General features: G+C 51.6%; 1 protein-coding gene across 11 annotated transcripts in view; it reads left to right on the top strand.

The window, feature by feature from the left end:
* Positions 1 to 20,999, top strand: part of ATG7 (autophagy related 7) — a 221,684-nt gene that overhangs the window by 29,600 nt on the left and 171,085 nt on the right. For all 11 annotated transcript variants that reach the window (XR_011379654.1, XR_011379656.1, XR_011379655.1 and 8 more), the window contains exons 4-7: positions 3,538 to 3,655; positions 6,265 to 6,342; positions 11,307 to 11,423; positions 12,965 to 13,114. Coding sequence is in view for 8 of the 11 variants with exons in the window: in XM_070051104.1 (XP_069907205.1) it covers positions 3,538 to 3,655; positions 6,265 to 6,342; positions 11,307 to 11,423; positions 12,965 to 13,114 (463 nt within the window). In the remaining 3 variants the exon portion in view is untranslated. The remainder of the gene's footprint in view (positions 1 to 3,537; positions 3,656 to 6,264; positions 6,343 to 11,306; positions 11,424 to 12,964; positions 13,115 to 20,999) is intronic.

Here is a 20,999-nt window from a genome sequence, read left to right as displayed (position 1 = left end):
CTCACTCAGCAGTCCAGGGCTGGTGGTCAGGCTTCTTCCATTTTATGGCTCCTGAAGCCCCAGGGGCTTGGACTCTGCGTGCTCATTAGGGCTGGCTTGTCACTTTCAGGTGACAGTAGCTAGGGAAAGAGAGCTGGTGTGAAAGCAGGTGGAAGAGACACACCCAAGCTCCCAAAGGCTGGGGAGAGACAGCGTCACTCCACTCACTGTCCCTCGGGGAGAGCTGGGACCTACTTGTCTTGCCAAGCCGTCTGGGAAACGGCTGCCCAGCTGTGGCGTCCCGTGTGTATTCTGTTCTGCAGAGAAGAGAATAGATTTTGTTAGACAGCCCGTGGACCAGTGGGACTTGTCTTGATGAGTTAATTCCCTGGGTCTCACATGAACATCTGAGGTTTGGGTTTTTGAGTTTTTTTAAATTATTTTATTCTTTGAAATGCAAAGAGAGAGACAGTTGTCTCCTTTCTGCTGGTTTACCCCTCCAGTGCCCACAACAGCTGGGACTGGGCCAGGCCAAAGCTGGGAGCCAGAAACTCATTGCAGTTCTCACGTGGTTGTCAAGGACCCAATGACATGAGCCATTGGTGCACCTCGCAGGGTGTGCATTAGCAGGAGGAGAGAATTGGGAACAGAGCTGGGACGGGAACCCAGGCCCTCTGAGGTTGGACATGGGCATCCTGAGTGGTGCCCTAACTGCACGTCAAATGCCTGCCTCTGTAACGTTGGAAGGAGGGCATTTCCCTGGCCCCCTTCCTCTCGCTGAGTGTTTGTCTTCAAGGTGACTTAGAGAAACAGAAGGGATCATCCTCGCCCTCCCAGGACTTAGGAAGCAGCCGTGGGGGTCAGAGGCTGCAGCGCCCGCGCCCACTCAGGGCTGGGTGTGTTCCAGGGCTCCACGCAGTCTCAGTGCGTGGCCGTCAAAAAGGGATGCAGTGCAGCTGTTGGACTGACAGCGTGGACTTTGTTAGGGGATGCTAGAAACGGAAATCCAGAGATTGATGCAGAAAGCGAGAGGTCACGCGTCACGCCTCTGCCTTCCCAGGTCCCAGAGGTGCCCGCAGGCGCGGGAAGCCGCCCGGCATGGACAGCAGCGCTGCTCTTGTTCCAGAGGATTCAGCTCCTTCTGCCCCCTGCCTGCTGTCAGGCGTGTGTGGATAATGTACAGAACAGCTGCAGTGCTTTCTGAGTAGCCAGTGAGACCAGGCGTGCACAGGCAGGTGTGAAGGCAGCGCAAGGGTTGGATCCCTGCGAGGTCACTGTTGGCTCAAGGATGTAACAGAGATTTCTGATTCAAATCATTTCAACAGCCTCAGTGAGCTGTAAGTCACGTCCTGTAAAATTTACCATTTAAAAATGCACAGTTCAGAGGCTGGCTTTGTGCCGCAGCAGGTAAAGCTATCACTTGTTATGCTGGCATCCCATATGGGCACCGGACGTGGTTTGCATGTCCCGACTGCTCCACTTCTGATTCAGCCCCTGCTAATGGCCTGGGGAAAGCAGCAGAAGATGGCCAAGTGTTTGGGCTCCTGTCACCCATGTAGGAGACGTGGAAGAAGCTCCTGGCTCCTGGCTTTAGTCTGGCCCAGTGTTGGCCATTGCTATCATCTGGGGAGTGAATCAGCAGATGAAAGATATCTCCCTCCCCCTTCCTCCCTCCCCTTCCCCATGCCCTGACTCTCTGTCTTTCTCTGTGTAACTTTTCAAATAAATATATTTAAAAAAAAAAAAAGGCACAGCTATTAGTTTTTAGTAAATTCACAAAGTTGTACAACCACCATCACTCTCTGATTCCAGAACATTCCAAAAAGAAATGCTTAGCCGTCCCTCTGTGTCCCCTCCCCCTTGCTGGCAACCAGGAATCTCCCGACAATCTGTCCGTCCCTGAGCGTTTGCCTACTCTGGACGTTTCATATGGATGGAATCCTAGGAAACCTAAGTGTCAGGGCCGGGACTGGGACTAAATTCTTTTGTCTCCAAGTTGCTAGCACTTCCCTTCCGTTATCATTTTTTCTGATGTGTTTCACCTCCCAGGTGGAACTTCGTCCTTTGTCACGTCAGGTTGGCCTCACTCACTCACACGCGTGCTGGGGCTCCCACCGCCTGGCTGTCATGGCAGCGGCTCCTGGCCTCAGGAGGCAGGTTTCTCCCCTCTTAGAGTGAGGCTTCAGCGTGGCCCTCCCGACCTGGGCACCTGGACGTGTAGGCGAAGGCTGAGTGACTCAAACTAGGTCATGGCATCCTTCCTCCTGTGCCGGCAGTTTCACGGCTAAAGTCCCAGTGTAGAGCGAGGTTTACCAGCTGCTCTGCTTCCTTCTCCTTCCCTGTGAACTTAATCTTGTCTCCTTGTGATTTCCCTGCCTCCTCCAGACTGTCTGATGTCCTCATTTAACCTGGATGGTGACACACAGCCTGTGACTTGTGAACTCAGAGCTCCCACGGGAAGGCTCTGGCTGTTGAAAGCAAGCTGTCCTGTAGGCTGTGGCATTTGAGACACACAGTCTGTGACAGAGCCACTGTCGTTCACTGCACCCCTCAGCACCTGCACCAGGTTTCGATCTGTTCTCCTTCAGCTCCCCGAACCCTGTCTTCACAGACTCTGAATGAAGAAACCCTGGGCTTCGAAGCAGTGCAGCCCCCCTCAGTGCAGTCAGTAGGAGCTCATTCTGTCCACAGTAGTTCTAAGAGACAGCGAGGGTAGGCTGCTAATGAGATGAAGATTTCCATTCAGCGTCCGAACTTCTGGAACACAAGCTAATCATTTCAGAAAAGAGAGCAGCTTTGCCTCCGTCTGAATTTATATTCAGAATCCACCCGTTTTCTTCTCCTGACTTGGATTGCTCTGAGGACTGGGAGACCACTGGGGACAGTGTAGAGAGATTGACAGGTGGCCCAGGTGGAATACGTTTTGTCTACGTGGCTCAGACAGCCGGCAGGTGTGCTATGCAGCAGCTCTGGGCAGAGCCATGCGGGGCAGGGAGGCGCAGGGTATCAGGGAGGGCTTGCTGGGCTCTGGCTGGGGGTATGCAGCTGTCCTTGAAAATGCTGTGAAATACTATGCTTTGACTTAAATGGGTAAACAGATAAACTTTTTAAGTAGGAGCTGGCTTCCTGGAAGAAGATGGATTGGAGCAGGCCTCGAGGCCGGGGAGGGTTTGAGCAGGAGGTTTGTGCTGCGGCACCTGGAGTCCACTAGTTCTGGCTTGAGATTGAGCTCTGGCCATTATGTGGCCTTAGATAAGTTGCTGAAACTTTACAGTGGGCAAGGAGCTGTTATGATCCAGACCTTGCGCAGTTCCTGGCTCAGTAAGACTGAAAGGTGAGAAAGAATAAGGGACAGGGAAGGAACTCCCACACAGAGGGCAGTGGGGGAGCAGCGCTGGGGCCCCCAGTTTCAGTCGTTGAGTGATGGCCGTCTTCCACCAAGGAACCTGTATGCCCTCTGGAGTGGCACCCTTGGCCTTCAGCTGCCATGTGGCTTATTTGTCCTGCCCTGGCTGGCTGTGGTGCCTGGATAACTGTGTGTCTTTCTCTCGCATCCAGGAGCGCCCCCACTCCTGCCCGTTGCTGCCCAGCCCTGGGAACCCTGTACAACACCAACACGCTTGAGTCATTCAAGACTGCAGACAAGAAGCTCCTCCTGGAACAAACAGCAAACAAGGTCAGCTGGGAAAACGTGATGTGTCTGTCACGGAAACCACAGTGGGCACTCAGAGTTGTTTGTGGACCCCGGGTGGTTTCCCCAGAGAGAATACTCCCAGCTCCCTCCTTATGTGTGGGCTGGAAATTCAGGGAGAAGACATCCAGGGGAAATCCAGGGGTGGCAAGGTACAGAGGTTGGAAATCGGGTGAGCTGGGAAGCCACATGGCCTCTCTGAGTATCTTCCTATAACTCAGTGTCGTCTTTGTCTTTTGGAGACCTTGACCATCCTGTGCTTCATGATTCTAGGAGGTGATCGTGCAGCCTCTCCTGAGTCATCAGGGCAGAACCCAATCACTTCATCTGACTGGCAAGGCCCTTGCTGGCCTGGCCCCTGCTGACCTGTTTGTCCTCTGTGTGCTGTCATTCTGTCCCTGCTTCCTCTGTCTCCATCACAGCAAATCACTTGAGTCTCGCTTCACCTACTTTTGTTCTCTTCCCTCTCCTGGGAACGCAATGTTCTTTCTGCCTGGAATGCCTTGCCTTTGTCTCTCTCTGTGGGAAATGTCCTCATCTGGCCACGCAAGAGGTGGACTTGGACTCAGGAAGTGCAGTGAAAGAGCCTCTGTTATCGGTCTTGCAAGATTGGGTGTCTGATGAGCAGGCTCGCCCACAGCAGGTACAGCGAGCAATTTCTGTCATAGCACACAGGTCCCTCCCTCGGTTCCCTACTGGCTGCGTACCATGGAGTATACAGTCTTCCCAGATGTGGCCTAAGTTACAAAGTTACCTTCCTCTAGTGAGTCGGCTGCTCCCTGACATCCTGTTTTCTGGGGGAATGTGGCACCATCTGCAAGTCAGCTGATAGTAATTTTCCAATCCTTGTTGAAAATGGACCACCAGACATTCTGCACTCCATGTCTGTTAGTGAGACCGAAGAAAGTGGAAGGTGGGGGCGGTTATCCCAGTCTGTTACCCACTGAGTGGAGTCTGATCTGTACGTGTGCAGGGGTCGGGGAAGGGAGTTTCCGCCTTGGGCCTTGAGGCGTCCTTCGTGGGAGACGCAGCTCCTGGTCGGCGGTGATGGTCAGTGTTCTTGGCCTGTGACTTGACTTCCCTGGCCTGCTGTTTGAGCTGTACCCTTAGAAGGGCATCTCCAAAGAGTTGGGTCAGGTTTTTTCCACAGTGGACCAAAACAGGATGCTCGCCCCAGGAACACACCCCCACCCAGGCTCAGACTCCCACTCCCCAGCTTTCAGGGTGTCCCTCACTTGTCTGAGGTTGTCAGCAGTCAGAGCTTCTCCTGGCTTATTTCCTTCTTGACCCATAACTGGGGGATGGTTCTTACCGGCCCAGATGTTGTCTTGCTCAGTCGTGTCGCTCCCTCTCTTCGTGGAGGAGCAACACAGGACCCTGCGCTGTTCTTTCGTCTGCTCGGCCCTCCCCGGGTTTGCTGCCGGTTCTTCCCGGGTTGGCTACTATCCCTTCCACCTCCGTGGAAGGGCGGTTCCCCCTGGCCGCCTTCCCCACTTCCGCAGGGGAGCGGCACACCGCCGGCCGGCTCTTCTCGGGGGCTGCACAGGTGTTCCCCTTAGATGTTCCCGGTGCATGCCATCTCTTTCCTCCTTTATAGTCCTCCTCCGCCAATCCTAACTCAGCTGCCCACACGCCGAGTACGCTGCTCTCCAATCAGGAGCAAGTCCTACAGTTTATTAGCTGAACTGGAGGCAGCTGTGTACAAACTGTTTTCTTCTCTCCCAGCGCCATATTGTGGGAGAGCAGATGCATAGAATAAGTCTTAATTCCAGTAACTTAGTCTAAGCCCAGGTTGCTCCCCACAAGTCGGTAACACAAGGTTGAACAGCCAGCACCCCTGAAACATCTTGTCTTCAGCAGCTCTGGCCAGTGCCAGCTTCTGCTACATAAACCTGAATTTTCTCTTTTCTTCATCTTGCAGGACAGTCAGGGGAATCCCAGATAAGGGTTTCAGAAGTCCCCAAATACAATGCATCTCCGGAAAATGCATGGATTTCATGGTTTTTTTTTGTTTGTTTGTTTGTTTGTTTTTTGTTTTTTTGATTTTTTTTTTGCATTAAAGTAGGCTTGTTTCAGTTGCACTTTTCCACGAACTTTTTGAAGTGCCTTGCATATTTCAGACTATCTCCTCTGGGAGTGCCTTGCAGGCTCCTTCCCCTGCTGCCTCCCCGGCCCCAGGAATCTTGCCTGCTTTTCTGACTGCCGGTCCTGGGTGGTGTTGAACTCAAATCCTCTGTGCCCGTCTCTCGGCTTAGATTGGCTGTGAGCTTCTTGAACACAGGGACTGTTGTTGATTTCTGAAGCCCACCTGTGGCTTGTGTGTAGTGGACGGTAAGGATTTGCTGAAGGACGTCAAGAAGGCACGAGGCTGACCGCAGAGAGCAGGTGCCTGGGCCTCTCACTTTGCTCAGACACCGGAGTGAGTGGGGTGGGCAGAGAGGCAGGCGGTGTGAGGTGGGCACAGCGGGATGGTGGCCCTTTCCGTGCCTGGCGGAAGCGGTGGCCGGCCGGTGAGAGAGACGAGCTCACCTTTGGCTCCACGTGTCCCTCGAGATACCAACTAACCTGCCTGGCACTTTTCTTTCTTCCGGCAGATATGGGAGTCCATTAAGTCAGGGGCTGCTCTTGAAGACCCCGTGCTCCTCAACAAGTTCCTCCTCTTGACATTCGCAGTGAGTGCGGGCTCCTGGGGCTCGGGCATCCCCTGGTGCAGTCCCCGGGGCCGTCAGGGCGCTCTGCGCTCTTCCCTCTGCAGCTGTGGCTTCCCCCTCGTTGGATTAGCAGCCAGCCGGCGCTGGCACCTGTGACTGCTGGCGGAATCCATTCGTTCCTGCCCAACTCCTGGCAGCGAGCGTGTAGGTTGTTTGCACGGTGGCCCCGCTCCTGCTACTCCGCGTGAAAGCAGGGGTTTCTGCGCCGCTGGCGTCTTTACTAAACGCCGTCCTGCAGAGCGCGTGGCTGCGTCCAGCCAAATACGTGAAAGGGGCTTCTGGCCTTGAGGTCATATCTAAGGCCTGACCATGTGACTGTTTAAAAAAGAAAGGAGTGAGATCTAATTAAAATGAACATTGAGGGCAGCATTGAAGAACAAAAGAAATCTCAGGAGTGTGGCAGAGCTGCCCAGGGAAGTGGGAGTTGAGAGCTGGAGGGAAGGGCCTGGTCTCCGGGAGTGGAAAACAGGGAGGGGCAAAGGCAGATTGTGGAGGCATGAGCTGCTCACGTACACGCACACACAGATGTGTTCTGTGTGCATGCAAAGGCACTTCAAAAGGTGTGTGGAGAATGGAGTTAAAAGATGAGTTTACTTTGTGCAGAAGTTATTGAAGTCCATTAGGTTTGTATTTACTTACTTATTTTTATTGGTAGGTGGAGAGAGACAGAGGGTGGTATCTGAAACTCACTATTTCAGGGCCAGTGTTGTGGCACAGTGGGCTAAGCCTCCACCTGCAGTGCCAGCACCCCATCTTGGTGCAGGTTCTAGTCCTGGCTGCTTTTCTTCTGATCCAGCTCTCTGCTTTGGCTTGGGAAACCAGTAGAAGATGGCCCAAGTGCTTGGGCCCTTGCACCCGCATGGGAGACCAAGAAGAAGTTCCTGGCTCCTGGCTTTGGATCGGCCCAGCTCCAGCTGTTGTGGCCATTTGGGGAGTGAACCAGTGGATGAGAAACCTTTCTCTCTGTCTTCCCTTCTCTCTGTCTGTAACTACCTGTCAAGTAAATAAATAAAATCTTAAAAAAAAAATTCACTGGTTCACTTACTAGGTGCCCATAACATCTTGGATGCCCACGAGTCATCCAAGCCAAAGCCAGGAGCCAAGAATTCAATCGCGGTATCCTATGTAAGCAGCAAAGACTCAAATATTTACTTATCTATTTATTTATTTGAAAGATAGAGTTATACAGAGAGGGGTAGACAGAGAGAGAAAGAAACCCTTCATCTACTGGTTTACTCCCTAAATGGTCACAAAGGCCCAAGACTGGGTAGGCAAAAGCCTGGAACTCCATCCAGGTCTCCCACATGGGTGCAGGGCCCAAGCACCTGGGCCATCTTCTGCTGCTTTCCCAGGAGCATTAGCAGGGAGCTGAATCAGAAGTAGAACACCAGGACTTTTACCGGCACCCATGTGGGAGGCTGGTGTCACAGTCAGCGGCTTAACCCGCTGTGCCACAGTGCTAGCCCTGCGACCCAAGTAGTTAAGCCCTCACCTACTGCCCTCCAGGGTGTATATTAGCAGTTAGCTGTATTAAAAGCAGAGCCAGAACTCGAAGCAGGCATTCTGATAGGGGATGCAGGTGTCCCAATTGGCATCTTAACTACTGCCAAGTGCCCACCCCCAGTTTTCTTGTAATAGGCAATTTTTATGAACTTTTTGAAGACTAACTCGTATATGAATTTAAGTTTTTTGTACCAAAATAAGATTATCTTTCAATTCCATTATCCATGAGCTTTTTGAAGTACTCTAGTGTGTGTGTGTGTGTGTGTGTGTGTGTGTGTAAAACTAACAAATCCCCTGTAATTATGTCGGCTGTTTTATCACATGTGTGTCCCAGACGCCCACTGCGCACCCTGTTGTATCCAACGTTCACTGTTATAAAAACCATTGTAGTGAACAGTGGTGGTCGTTTTCCTCTTTATTTCAATTCTTCAGAGTAAGTTCTGTGGGGCGGGCCTGTGAGTGTTAATGTTGCCACCTGGTAACTGGTTTCACCACAGCTTCTTCAGCTTTGGTTGTCTTCTTTCCCACTCTGCTTTTTTGTTTTTTCCAAGTTGTAAGTTTCACCCTTCCTTCTTCCCCACTGTATCTCCTGAATGTTGTCTTCCTAGTAATAATGTGTGTGTGTGTGTGTGTGTGTGTTTCTGTCTATTTATGTGAGAGATAGAAAGAGCTCCAGTCTGCTGGTGCATTCCCCAAGTGCTCGTAATGGCCGGGATTGGGTCAGACTGACAGATGCCAGGTGCTGAGAACTCACATGGGTGGCAGGGATCCATGACCCCGAGCCGTTGTCACTGCCGTCCTACCGTGCATTAGCAGGAAGCTGGGGTAAAGTGCCAGAGCCAGGGCTCAAACCCAGGTGCCCTGCTGGCATCCTGACCACCATGCTAAACACTTGCCCCTTTGAAAATATTAAAGGTTTCTATCTTTTCAAATCTTCAGACACAAAGAGCTTTATGTTTAATTTAGACAAAGTTCTTTGTAATGTGAAAAGAATCCCAAGAAATTCAAGCCTTTTGACTTCTGAAGATGACCCGATAAAGCAAGCTTCTCAGACTGTGTGAGGTCCTTCATCTTGAATTGTTTAACCTTTTACTAAGACGGGCGAGGACGAGTCACTTAAGTACAAAGAGTAATCTGTGGGGATGATTTTGCTTCCTTTCTGCTGTTTTTAGGACTGAAAGGACCAGATATGTCATTCATTTCAGTCTTGCTGTTTGTTTTGCCCTTGTGAAATGGGAGTTTTACCTTAACTGATCAACCAGTGGCAGAATTAGACTGCAGAAACTGTGGTTACTCAACTTCCTCATCTGGATACATACTTAAATATATAAGTGTATATTTAAAAAGTTACCAAGTGGCTGGCACGCGGCTCACTAGGCTGATCCTCCGCCTGCGGCGCCAGCACACTGGTTTCTAGTCCTGATTGGGGCGTCGGATGTCCCAGTTGCTCCTCTTCCAGTCCAGCTCTCTGCTGTAGCCCGGGAAGGGAGTGGAGGATGGCTCAAGTGGTTGAGCCCTGCACCTGCATAGGGAGACCAGGAGGAGGCACCTGGCTCCTGGCTTCAGACTGGCGCAGCGCGCCGGCTGTAGCAGCCATTTGTGGGGTGAACCAATGGAAGGAAGACCTTTCTCTATCTCTCTCTCACTGTCTAACTCTGCCTGTCAAAAAAAAAAAAAAAGTCATCAAGTATGATTCCATTTATGGGAAGAGTGGTTGCCGGGGGAGAAGGGGAGGAGAGAGAAGGGAGTTTCTTTTGGTAGGTATGGGGGGTGTTGGGGGTATTCAAAGTGTTTTGGGACTAGTAGCTGATGGTGGCACAAGCATCCAGGTATACTAAAAGAAAGGCCCACTAAACTATATACTTTAACATCGTAAATTTTAAGCATCCAGGTTTCAGTGGAAAATATTTGTTTTTTAAGATTTTTTTGTTTATTTGAAAGAATTACAGAGAGAGGGAGGAGAGGCAGAGAATTTCTCATCCGCTGGTTCACTCCCCAAATGGCTGCCATGGCCCGAGCTGGGCTGGTCAGGAACTGTGAGCTTCTTCCAGGGTTCCCATATGGGTATGGGGGCCAAAGGACTTGGGCCATCCTCTGCTGCTTTCCCAGGTGCATTAGCAGGGAGCTGGATGGGAAGCAGAGTACCCTGGACTCAAACTAGTGCCCATATGGAATGCCGGCACTGCAAATGCTGGTTTAATTCACTGTGCCACAGCACCGGCCCCCAAAATATTAATTAGTCAGATTGCATTGGTGGTCAAGCATGGCAGAGTCCGTGGGAGAAGGCTGCCTGGTCATAGCCATGTGACTCTGGGATCCACCTCATGGGTGACTTGGGCCCACAGGAGGCCTCTGCCTGGAAGACAGCCCCCGAGTCCCTTCGCCAGGCCACTTCCCCTGGCTGGGGAGTGGTCAGAAGTAGCCGTGGTGGTAGAACTCTTCTGGCATCCTGGCTCCATAGGCCTTAGAGCCGCCTGTGGGGCTTCCAGTGACTCCTGCACTCGCGGGATCTCCACGCCTCGAGGAGGGTGGCTGATTCCAGAGTTCATTCATCTTATTTTTAGAGAGGCTCATGTTTGCTTTGTATACAACAGGTGCTTAATTGTTGAGTTTCACCAGTAAGACGTGTCAGAAATCAAAATTTCATTATCGCAGGCATGCATAGGTACAGTCATCCTCAGTATCCCAGAAACTGGTTCCAGGAGCCCCCATGGATACCAGAATCAACCGTGCTCCAGTCCTGATGTAAAATGGTGTCATCATTGCATGACTTACACACATCCTTCAGTGCTGCATACACGGTGGTTACCCCACAAGATAAAAACATCTGCACGTTACCACAGGTGCAGTTTTTATTTTAATTAATATTGTCAATCCGTGATTAACTTCGTAACTGCAAGACCCATGGATCCACAAGGCAGCTGTACGTGAGCAGCATGGCTTCCTTCGTAACGTGTGTAAAGTATTAGAGAATGGTAGCCGTGTGGAGGCCATGCCTGCTCACGTGGTGCACTGGGTGTGCATGGTTCAGTGAGGAAGAAGCTGAGGGTCCAGGAGCCAAGTTCTGATCCTCATTCTGCCACTTGCTGTCTTTTCCATTGTTGTTCAAGTGTCTGTTACGGAGCTTCAGTTTTCTGTCTGTATAATGGGGTGACAGCAGTGACCTCCCAGCGTGGTTTTGTGAACTGATACACACGTGGTGCGTAAAGCAAATTGTGTTCATCGTTATATTTTTAGCGTGTGATAGGTGAAAGTACTCAGAAATCAGAAGCTCTGGGTGCTGGGTTGTGTTTGAGATGAGAATATGGCAAGTCAACCATGCTTTCCTCTCTTCATTAGCTGTGAGAAATTACATGAATACATGTGTTTCCATTTGATGTTTGGTGCTGCACTAATACCGTGTGTTATGTCTTTTATTCTAGGATCTAAAGAAGTACCACTTCTACTACTGGTTTTGCTATCCCGCCCTCTGTCTTCCAGAGAGTATACCTCTCATTCAGGGGCCAGTGAGTTTGGATCAGAGGTTTTCACCAAAACAGGTATCAGCACATAAAACAAAGTACTGGTAACATTGGCTTCAGTGTGCAAATGTTGGTATCTGGACAGACGGGCACTGCTCTGGACAAGGAGGTGCTAACTCTGGAAGCCTCCGAAGCTGGCACTGGGAGCAGGCTTCTTTTTTCTTTTCTTGTTTGGAAGACAGAGTTACCAAGATAGAGAGAGAGACAGAGGTCTTCCATCTGCTGGTTCACTCCCCAAATGGTCATAATAGCCAGAGCTGTGCCAGGCTGAAACCAGGAGCCCAGAGCTCCTTTCAGGTTTCCCAAGTGGGTGCAGGGGCCCAGGTACTTGGGCCATCTTCCACTGCCTTCCCAGGGAGCTGGATCGCGCACTGGCTGCCATATGGGATGCCAGCGTCACAGGCAGTGGCCTTACGCACTATGGTACAGTGCTGGCCCGGGAACAGACTTCTTGACAGAATGTTCACAGGGTCATTTTGCAGATGCAGTCAGCAGGAGTTTTCCAGGTTTCCATGGTGTTTGGTGAGATGCTAAGCCAGCAAGGAGGGTTACAGGGACACTTTGAAAGACTGCAAGAATCTACCAAAACAGAGTCTTCACACTGAGTGGAGGGAAACCTAAGGCATCGTTCTGCGGGAAGAGCGTCTGAAATCACACAGCCCTCTGCCCTCTGCCCTCGTGCACGGCGGCAGGACTGCCCCCTCAGGAGTGGCACGTGCACAGCCAGTGGGTGCCATCTCACTGGGAAGGAGGGTGAGGTCCTCGGAGGTGATGGGAGAGGAGCAGCTGGCACGATCAGGCTGCGGAGCTGAGACCCCGAGCCCGAGCGTTCCGACAGCTGTTCAGGCGAGGATTGAGCGTCACCACGACTGCATCACTACAACGCTGAGTGCTGAAGCCCGGGGCCCCTGTGACTGTTTTGAAGGCAAAACCAAGAACAAGCTCTTTAGTATAAACCCAAGGTTGTGGTTTGTGGGACTAATTTCCAGAGAAGAAATCCTACGAGAAGGGGGGTGAGGGATGCTCGTGCTTGGAGAATGACTGCTGGCGAGTGTGGGCTTCCTTGTAGGAAAAAAGAAGAATGCTATGAAACTGTCACTCTGATGGTGACACCCCTGTGACTGGATTAAAAAACTCATGAGGTTGTGTACTTCAGTGTGGCGTTGGAGTGGTGTCTCAGTAAAGGTCACGGCAAGGTTCCTTGTTAAAGATCATGGGAGGCTCACGGTCACGTTGCCCCATGGGGCATTCATGCTGGCCAGTGCAGGAGAGATGGAACATCTGTTTCCTCGCCGACCCTCTGTGGTTGGCAGACTCGGGAGCCACCACACTGCGGCCCTGTCTAAGGTGCACACCGTGCACCTGAAAGGGGTCGCGTAGAAGTTACGTGGCAGTGTCGCAGTGTCTGGGTGCACATTGACGTTCATTTGCTGCAGAAGAGGAGCAGAGGTGCGATCGGTCATTTCCACTCTGCTGGCCTCAAGGCAGCTTCATGTCAGGTTTTAGCTCAGAACGACAAGTGTTTGTCCAGAGAATAACCTCCTGTTTCCTATTTGCAGATAGAGGCCCTGAAGCGTGCGTATGATGATCTTTGTCAAAGAGAAGGAGTCACGGCCCTGCCTTACTTCTTAATCAAGTATGATGAGAACACGGTGCAAGTCTCCTTGCTTAAACACTACAGTGATTTCTTCCAAGGTCAAAGGACAAAGGTCAGAGAAACTTTGAATGTCACTTTTTTATCCAGTTAAAAAAAAAGTTTGAAGTTTATGTTATTGTAGATCACTGCGACTTCAGACTCGATTAGATTCCCTTAGCTCCCCAGACGATGTCTTAGAACGTCGCTTTCTTCCTGCGGCCCTGTCCTGGGCTCCCACATTCACTCCTCCTTCGGAGGTTCCTACCCCATTATGCTCAGGGGAGCTGTGGTTCCCTCCCACTGGTGGTTAAGGTGTCTCAGTGTCCCTCCTGTTTCCTCATCCTCGACTTAGTTCAGCTCTGGACAGTGGGAATCCTTGCTTCCTGTCTCGCTTGATGCCACTAGGGACACTTTTCTTTCAGTGACTCACGATCATTGCCTCATTCATTGACCCGGCCCCACCTAGTCTCCTGCTCCGGCCCCCTGAAACCATTGCTGTGGCTAAGCTTGTCTGGGTTTCAGCAGACGCCTGCCACCCGCAGGCAAACCAAATATACCCAGAACTTTCCCCTTTTTGCTCCTGTGGGGTCATCTTTCCCAAACATACGGTGCCAGGGAAAGTCCTACGAATGTCTCTACTGAAATCTAACCCTGTCACCAAGCCTCCCCTGGGGTGCGGCCGTGTGATCCCTCCCTCTCTGGACTCTGCTCTTGTTCTCCTATTCTCTGTCACAGAGCCAGGGCTTTGGCTGCCTTCCTTCCTGCGCTGTGCTGGGCTGTGTGTTCCCAGAGGGCAGGACCCTTGCCTCAGGGATCTGTGTCTGCTAGTGTCTGGCACTTGTCTTTGAGTGAGCAGAAGAATATAGTAAGCATCTTTGAGATGTCATCGGCTACACAGTAACAATAATTTCAGCAGCCGTGGAGGAAAGTGGTCTTACCTGATGGCCCAATTTCCCTTAGCCAAGCCTGTCTTTTTTGAGAGCTTTTTATGTTCCCACATTAGCATTTTCTTTTTCAGAAGAGGCCCTTTGTAAAGTAAGGTTGGAGGATTGAATTCTCATTAAAATTCTCAGAACTGCAGCTGAGTAAGCAGCAGTAAGACTAACCAGGAATGACCGAAGCCCAGTCCCGGGGGTCACGTGGGGACAGCAGGCAGGACAGGTGGATCCGACAGCAGCCAGGGCTCAGGTCTCTCACACAGCGCAGCTCTGCTGAACGGAGCAGGAGTGATCTGAGGAGCTCTTTCCTGTGCGAGAGGGACTTTCACCTCCTTGATCTTGTCATGCTAATTCTATGAAATAGGTGTTATTAGAATCGCGTTTTCTATGTGAACAAGAGACACAAAGGCGTGGGGTCAAATTGTCTGATTCCCCAGCTCTTGCCCTTAGCGCTTCCCACTTGCTCGTTGTCCGAGCAGAGGTAGCCGCTGCTTGACCTTTGCAGTCGACACTGCTGGAGAGCTCTGTGACCTCGGCGGAGCTGCCGTGCCCGGCCTGGCCTTCGTACATCAGTGAGATGGTGGCGGCACTGCCTCCTCCCGGATCTGTGAATGAGGTGCCCACACATAGCAGGGGCTCAGTATGCATCCGCTTCCTTTCTCCCATGATCAGATCCCTGGGGGGGGTTTCCAGTGTCCTGTCCCCGAGACCAGCTGCCAGCCATGGCCAGGCACAGCGTCCCTGTGACTTGGCTGGGGCTGTATCTCGGGAAAGGTTGTGATTCCTCAGCATGTGTGTTGGGCCAGGAATTGTGAGATGCAGTCAGACCTGTTCTCAGAGGACCTCAAGGGGCCTGGACAGCGGAGGCCTTGACTCGTGGGCAGTTCGCTGGAAGTTCTGGGTGGGTAGGAGAGGAGCAGAGCAGTGATGCACACAGTGCCCTGGCTGGTTCTAGAGAGCATCGCCCGGCTGTGCCCACTGGTGGCCTTCAGGGGTTCCTGGTCTCCTGGCTGGCCTCTCTCGCCATGGCGCACTGCTGCCCAAGTACGGTTTCCAGCCTGCACGCTTGCTGATGTCACTCTTTGGTTTGAAACTCCTCTGGGTTCCTGTTGACTGCACTCTGCATTCAAGGCCTCTTCACATCTGGCCCCAGCCTGTCACTCCAGCCTCATCTGGTGTTCTCCAAGATGCATTCCCTCTCCTAGCTGCAGCTCTGCCCTCCCAGTGCCTCCTCTTGCCCCAGCTGTCTCCCCTCTGTCCCCTTGTCAATCACCACCCCAGGAAGCACTGACTGATTGCCCATAGCCTCTCGCCTCCCTCCTTTGCATTCTGGTAGCAGCCTCCTTCTGCACCCACGGGTTGGTTTGCTCGTCTGTCTGCCTGTGCACACCTGTGGCACAGAGACCGGATTTCCCCCCACTCTGTATCCTTTACACGGAGTGCGATGCCCGACACTGGTGCAGCACGTGACGGGGGTGTGGAGAGGCAGAAGAGGGCCCTGTGGACTGATGTACTCAGATACGGCTTCCAGGGAAAGTTAGCCTCGAGCAGAAGCCCAGCGAACAGAACTTTGTGTAACTTGGCGTGACTTGAAGTTGTTCCTGCCTCTGTTGTGCCGGCCCAGCTCACTCTCATCAGCCGGGTCCCCATGGCTCTACGGTGTTTCTTGAGTCAGGACATTTCACAGGAGGTTTTCACCCCCCTCGTCCAAAAACAGGCACCCCCTTCAGGCTGTGTGCAGTACAGCGGTTGTGCTCTGGCTCGGGCCCTCCATCCCTGGCCTCCTCCAACCACCAGCACCTCAGCCCCCAGGAAGGCCCTGCTCCCCGGTGAGCCTTGCGTCCTCACTGCAGGGGGCGGAAGTGTTTGGATTTCTCTGGGTTTCTCTCTCTTCGTTTCTGTTCTCTCCGGGTGAGTTTATTGTGTCCCTGAGTCCAGTGCCCATCTCTCCACACATGTGACGTTTTCTGTCCCCAGCCTGACCCTCCCTCTGGACCTGGGCCCCTATACGCAGCCGCCTGCTTGTCCTCAGCACTTCACACCCCGCAAGTCCAACGTGATCTCGGTGTGTGCACCCCGAGGCCAGTCCTCTTCCGGGCATCGCTGTCACGTGAACCAGAGATCGGGGCTTTGTGCTGGGTGCTCTCCTCCGGTTCCCTCTGCGTGCCCTGGGCGTTTCGTGTCTTGGACTTCTCTCTGTCCGCCATCTTGGCTGCTTCTGCCATCACGCCCACCTAAGCTGCTGTCACTGTCCATCCCCTTTGCTGCAGGGCCATCCGAATGAGTCTCCCCATGTCCTCCTCCAAGATACCCCCAGCAGATTTTTGGCAAAGTCCTCTGACTTCTGCCACTTCCACAGTGAAGCCCCTCACTGTCTTCTTGCCTGTGCTCTGAGAGTAGCGCTGAATTCCTTAATTCAGCTCCAGGACTTGCTGCTGAGGCAGCTTCCCTGCTGCAGGACTTTTGCCTAGACAGCCTTTCTCCTCTGGAATCGCTCTGCCCCAGCCTCCCCTTTGCCCTCTTAAGTGATCCTTCTTTCTATAAACTTCGTCATTGCCACAGGAAACCCTCACTGACTTGTGTTGAAAGGTTCGTTTCTCCTCTTATGGGTTCTTACAGCTTTGTGCATCCCTTCTTTGCAGCAGCTAGTACGGTTGTTTTGTTTTGTTTTTGTAATTTAAAGAGAGCGAGGCAGACAGACAGAAAGAACTTCTGTCTGCTGGTTCATTCCCCACATGCCGAAGCTGAGCAAAACTGCAGCCAGGAGCTGGGAATGCAGTCCAGATCTCCCGTGTTGGTGGCAGGAACCCGACTGCTGGAGGCATCACTGCTGTCTCCCAGAGCCTGCCTTGACAGGAAGCCAGAGTCAAGGACCAGAGCTGGGACTTGAGCCCAGGTACTGCAGTCTGGGACGTGGTGTCTTCACTCCTGAGCTAAAGGCCTGTATCTTCCTGGGTAATCTTTGAATCATATCACCTTTTCTCATTTAAATGTGAACTCCACCAGGGCAGGTATACTGTTCAGTTTCCACCATTGTACCTGATGATGGAAGAGTAGGTGCAGGCACTCAGGGTTGGGAGCATCTCCATTCCGTGTCAGCGGCTCTACCTGGCTCGTTATATTTAGTGTGGCCATTCTGCTGTATGAGTAAGGCTGTGTGGTTTACAGAGACTTCCCCAGATTGTCTGTATACCTGTAGTTCACGTCTAGTGAATCACGGTCATGGTGCGTGGTCTGACAGGTGGGGGATGGATGTGGTCTGCAATGGACAGTTTAGAGCAGTGGTTCTTTTTTATTGTTATTTACTATTTTAAAGACTTGTGGATTTATTTTTTTGAAAGCAGAACTACAGAGCGAGGGAGACACACACACACACACACACGCGCGCACGCGCGCGCAGAGAGAATCTTCCATCCTCTGGGTCATGCCTCAAATGGCTGCAACAGCTAGTGTTGGGCCAAGCTGAAGCCAGGAGCCAAGAACTCCATCCTGACCTCTCACATGGGAGGCAGGGCCCCAGATGCCTGGGCCATCTTCCCTTGCTTTCCCAGGCCATTAGCAAGGAGCTGGATCAGAAGCAGTGTAGCCAGGACTTGAAGTGGCACTCCAATACTGGATGCGTGTGTCAGCTTAACCTGCAGTACCACAGTGTTGTCCCCAAAGCAGTGGTTCTTACTTTGGGATGGGGTACAAATGAGAAAGCTCTTTGAGAATTTGGTGGCAGCATGCTCCTGGCCTCAGAAAAACGCATGTCTGTATGCAGTTGTGCATCTGATGTCGGGACTCACAGAGCCCTGTGACCCATTCATGAGGGTTTGGGATCCTGGCTTGCAGGAAACGAAGGGGAGGACAGGAGTTAGCCTGCCTGGGTGGGCGCCTGTCGGCTGCTGAGGTCAGGAGGGGAATGAGCCATCCCTGTCTGCAGTCAGAGTGGGGCCTTGGCAGCCTGTGGCACTGTTCATGCCACTCCCTGTGAGCCTGGGCTGGCTCTGAGGGATCAGGGCTTTGCCTCAAGGGAGCTCACGCTAGCTGCCGGCCGCTGTGCGTGCCATGCCCTGAGGGCTGACCCTGTGCCCAGGTGTCACCACTCAGCGTCGTGAGCCGCTGCCAGGGCGCAGTGTTGGCCTCATTTGACAGACAAGGAGGACAGAAAAGAGGTTCAGGAATGGCAGCCTCTCGCTCCCGCCTCCTGTCGGCATGCCTCTCAGGACAGGAGAGGGAGCAGGGCCTTTGTGCCCTCGCTCCGAGCTTGCTGTGGCAGAGCAGGAAGGCAGCCATCCGGGCGCAGCAGCCTCTGTGTGCACGGAGCCTCCGGGCCTCAGCGTCTTCATCCTGTACAGGCACACGGAAAGGACACCCTCCTCTCGGGGTGGGGTGAGGACTGAGAGATGAGGGGTACAGACAGGCCTCATGAAGTTGTACTCACATGGTGTCATTGTTTCCACCGTATTTTCTTAGAATAGTTTGTCTGTTCGAGAAAAGTTTTGTTTGGATTACCCTCAGGCTGCAGCTGTTCCATAAAAATGAAGTGTTGAGGCCCTGATTCATGCAGCCAACTGTGTCTTTGCCAAAGAAAAGCAAACTCGTATCCATTTGATTTTCAAAAAACTTAAAGAACTGAGGAGTGGCTGCCCTGCGAGGGAAGCCCCTCTCCAGGTTGGCAGCCCTGGTCCGCCCGGGAAGCTTTGGTCGTTCATTATTGGTGCTGTCTTCTGTGACTGGTTTCCTTCCATTTCTGGGATGGCGTGGAGCTGTTGCCGTGGTTTCTTCCTGCCGGCTCTTTCGGCCTGACTTCCAGTTACGAACGCTGTGGCACTGCCACTCAGTACTGTTGCTCCTGTGTCTGACTGTGTGCACAAGCATAGAGCTGAAACAAACTTTCACAGAATGTTATTCTGTTTTGCCATCTTGGAAAACCCTAGTTGTGGTGCCCGAATGCTTTCCAAGTCACACGTGGCTCAGCGCCCGTGGTTTGCGAAATGCTGTGCGACCAGCCGGTGGCTGTTTTGGGAATACTGGCAGATAAGTGAACTGTACTAGATGTGGTTCATTGGTTTTATTTCTATCTGCTTCTCTCCATGCTTGAAATCTCAAAAAGTTCTTAAGCTGTTGTAGGTCCTTGGATTTTTTCTGGGTAAATGTTTTGTGTCTGAGTATCTCCTTCTAATCTTCGTGAAGTGAAGATTATGTTGTCTCTTGTCCTGGATAACTTTGCAGTGTGGTGAGTGTTACACTGTACATCTGCATCCTTTATGCATGACACTATCGTTTATGATGCTTTTGCATAGCAGTCTGTCACACTTCTTCCCTTTTAGGAGCTGCTTTGTGTGTGAAGTTCTTCCCGTCTTTCCTCGCCTGAAGGCTAGCTCTCTAGATGAGGAGTTGCTGGGTTAAAGAGCTTGGGCATTTTTAGGTTTACACCCAGTGATTTCACTGGTAAGCTCCTAACAGCCAGCTCTGTAGAGCTTGCTCATTTCCGTGGTGCCAGCACTCCAGCCATGGCCAGCTGCGGGCACCCAAGGTGAAATCCCAGAAGCCGGGGTTGAGAAGAGATGGGAACAGTCTACTGTGCCAGCTTGGACGAGCCAGTGGTAACACAGGAGTGCTCGCAGCTGTCAGCGTCCCCAGACTCACACCCTCCCAGCATCGGACGTTACACATCTTTACACAGCTGATTTAGGATCTGTATCCCTCAGTGAGATGCTGGTTCCACTTACTGGTCGCAGTGGTGCTGTGTTGCCGTGACAGACGCATCTTTACACAGCTGATTTAGGATCTGTATCCCTCAGTGAGATGTTGGTTCCACTTACTGGTCGCAGTGGTGCTGCGTTGCCGTGACAGGTAGTCAGCTCCAGGGGCAATTCTTGTGTTCATGTCAAAAGCAGCCCAGGATACTGTCCCATCTCCATTCCTTTGGAAAAGCTGGCTTGAGTCTCCTGCGTGTTTCAGAGCACTTACTTATTGGAGAACACCGTCTGGGAAATGTTTTGCCTTGGCCTTTTTATTTGCGTGTTTTTTTTTTTTTAATTCTGTGCATAAATGGCAAAGGAGCAACAATTCCTAAGCTGTTGACAGGGCTCTTTCTTCACTTAGTGATCTGTCTGCATGGTGGCAACTGTGACCTTAAAGTGCATTAGGCCTTTGAATATTTTCCCCATACTTTTTAAACACTTAATCTCCTGTGTATATGTCTTGTTATCAAGTGTTTAGAATAATATCTAGCAGTCATTTATTTGTCAGATAGACACGTTTCATGAAAGCATTCTTGAAAGCTCTCAAGCTGAAGTCAGCCAACCTCTCTTTGCTCTCACGTTGTGTTTCTTCTAGCACCTCACTTGGTGGACTGACTGTAACCCAAACAGAACTGTCCCGCCTCAGCAACTTGTATTCATAAACCTTCTAAACAAAGTATTTTATTTTTAAATTATGTTTTATGCCTTTCTGCTCATTTGCATTATAAAAGGAAGTAATTTTCCCAAGTTCACACAATTAATTTGCAGTAAAGCCTGTTCAGAACTCAGAACTCCTAGCCAGTGGTTATTTCTGAATGCCATTAAGAAAATAAATTCTCTGTACCCTTAGTGTGAAGCTGGTTTACCTGGTGTTGTCCCAAATGATTCCTGTCGTGATTGAGGCTCCTGAATTGGGTCTGAAAGCACTTAAAGACATCAGAGTTACTTTTGAGTCATCAAGGAATGACAGACGTGGTGTGGACCCTGTCGTTTTCCTGCCTTCTGCCCTGTGCGCGCCTAATCCGGGTGGGAGAGCAGGCTCTCAGCGTCTTCAGCTGACCTCCCTTTGTGGCTAAGTGATAGATTTCCTCTTTAGCAGATTGTTCCGGTTCTGTATTGCTCATCTTAGGTCAGGATGCTCTAAGAAACTTAGTCTTTTCTGCTCAAAAAAAAGATTCCTTATTTTTCTTAATACCGTCTTTCCCCACTGCCTTTGCACCCCGTGTCAGAACTACATTCATTCTTTGAAAGTAGCTATCTACTTAGAGCATCTGCTACAGCCTTCTAG

This window comes from Oryctolagus cuniculus, chromosome 10, assembly GCF_964237555.1.
Source record: "Oryctolagus cuniculus chromosome 10, mOryCun1.1, whole genome shotgun sequence".
Taxonomy (NCBI): Eukaryota; Metazoa; Chordata; class Mammalia; order Lagomorpha; family Leporidae; genus Oryctolagus; species Oryctolagus cuniculus.
The sequence above is the reverse complement of the archived record's forward strand: the minus strand, read 5'-3'. Positions and strand labels throughout refer to the sequence as shown.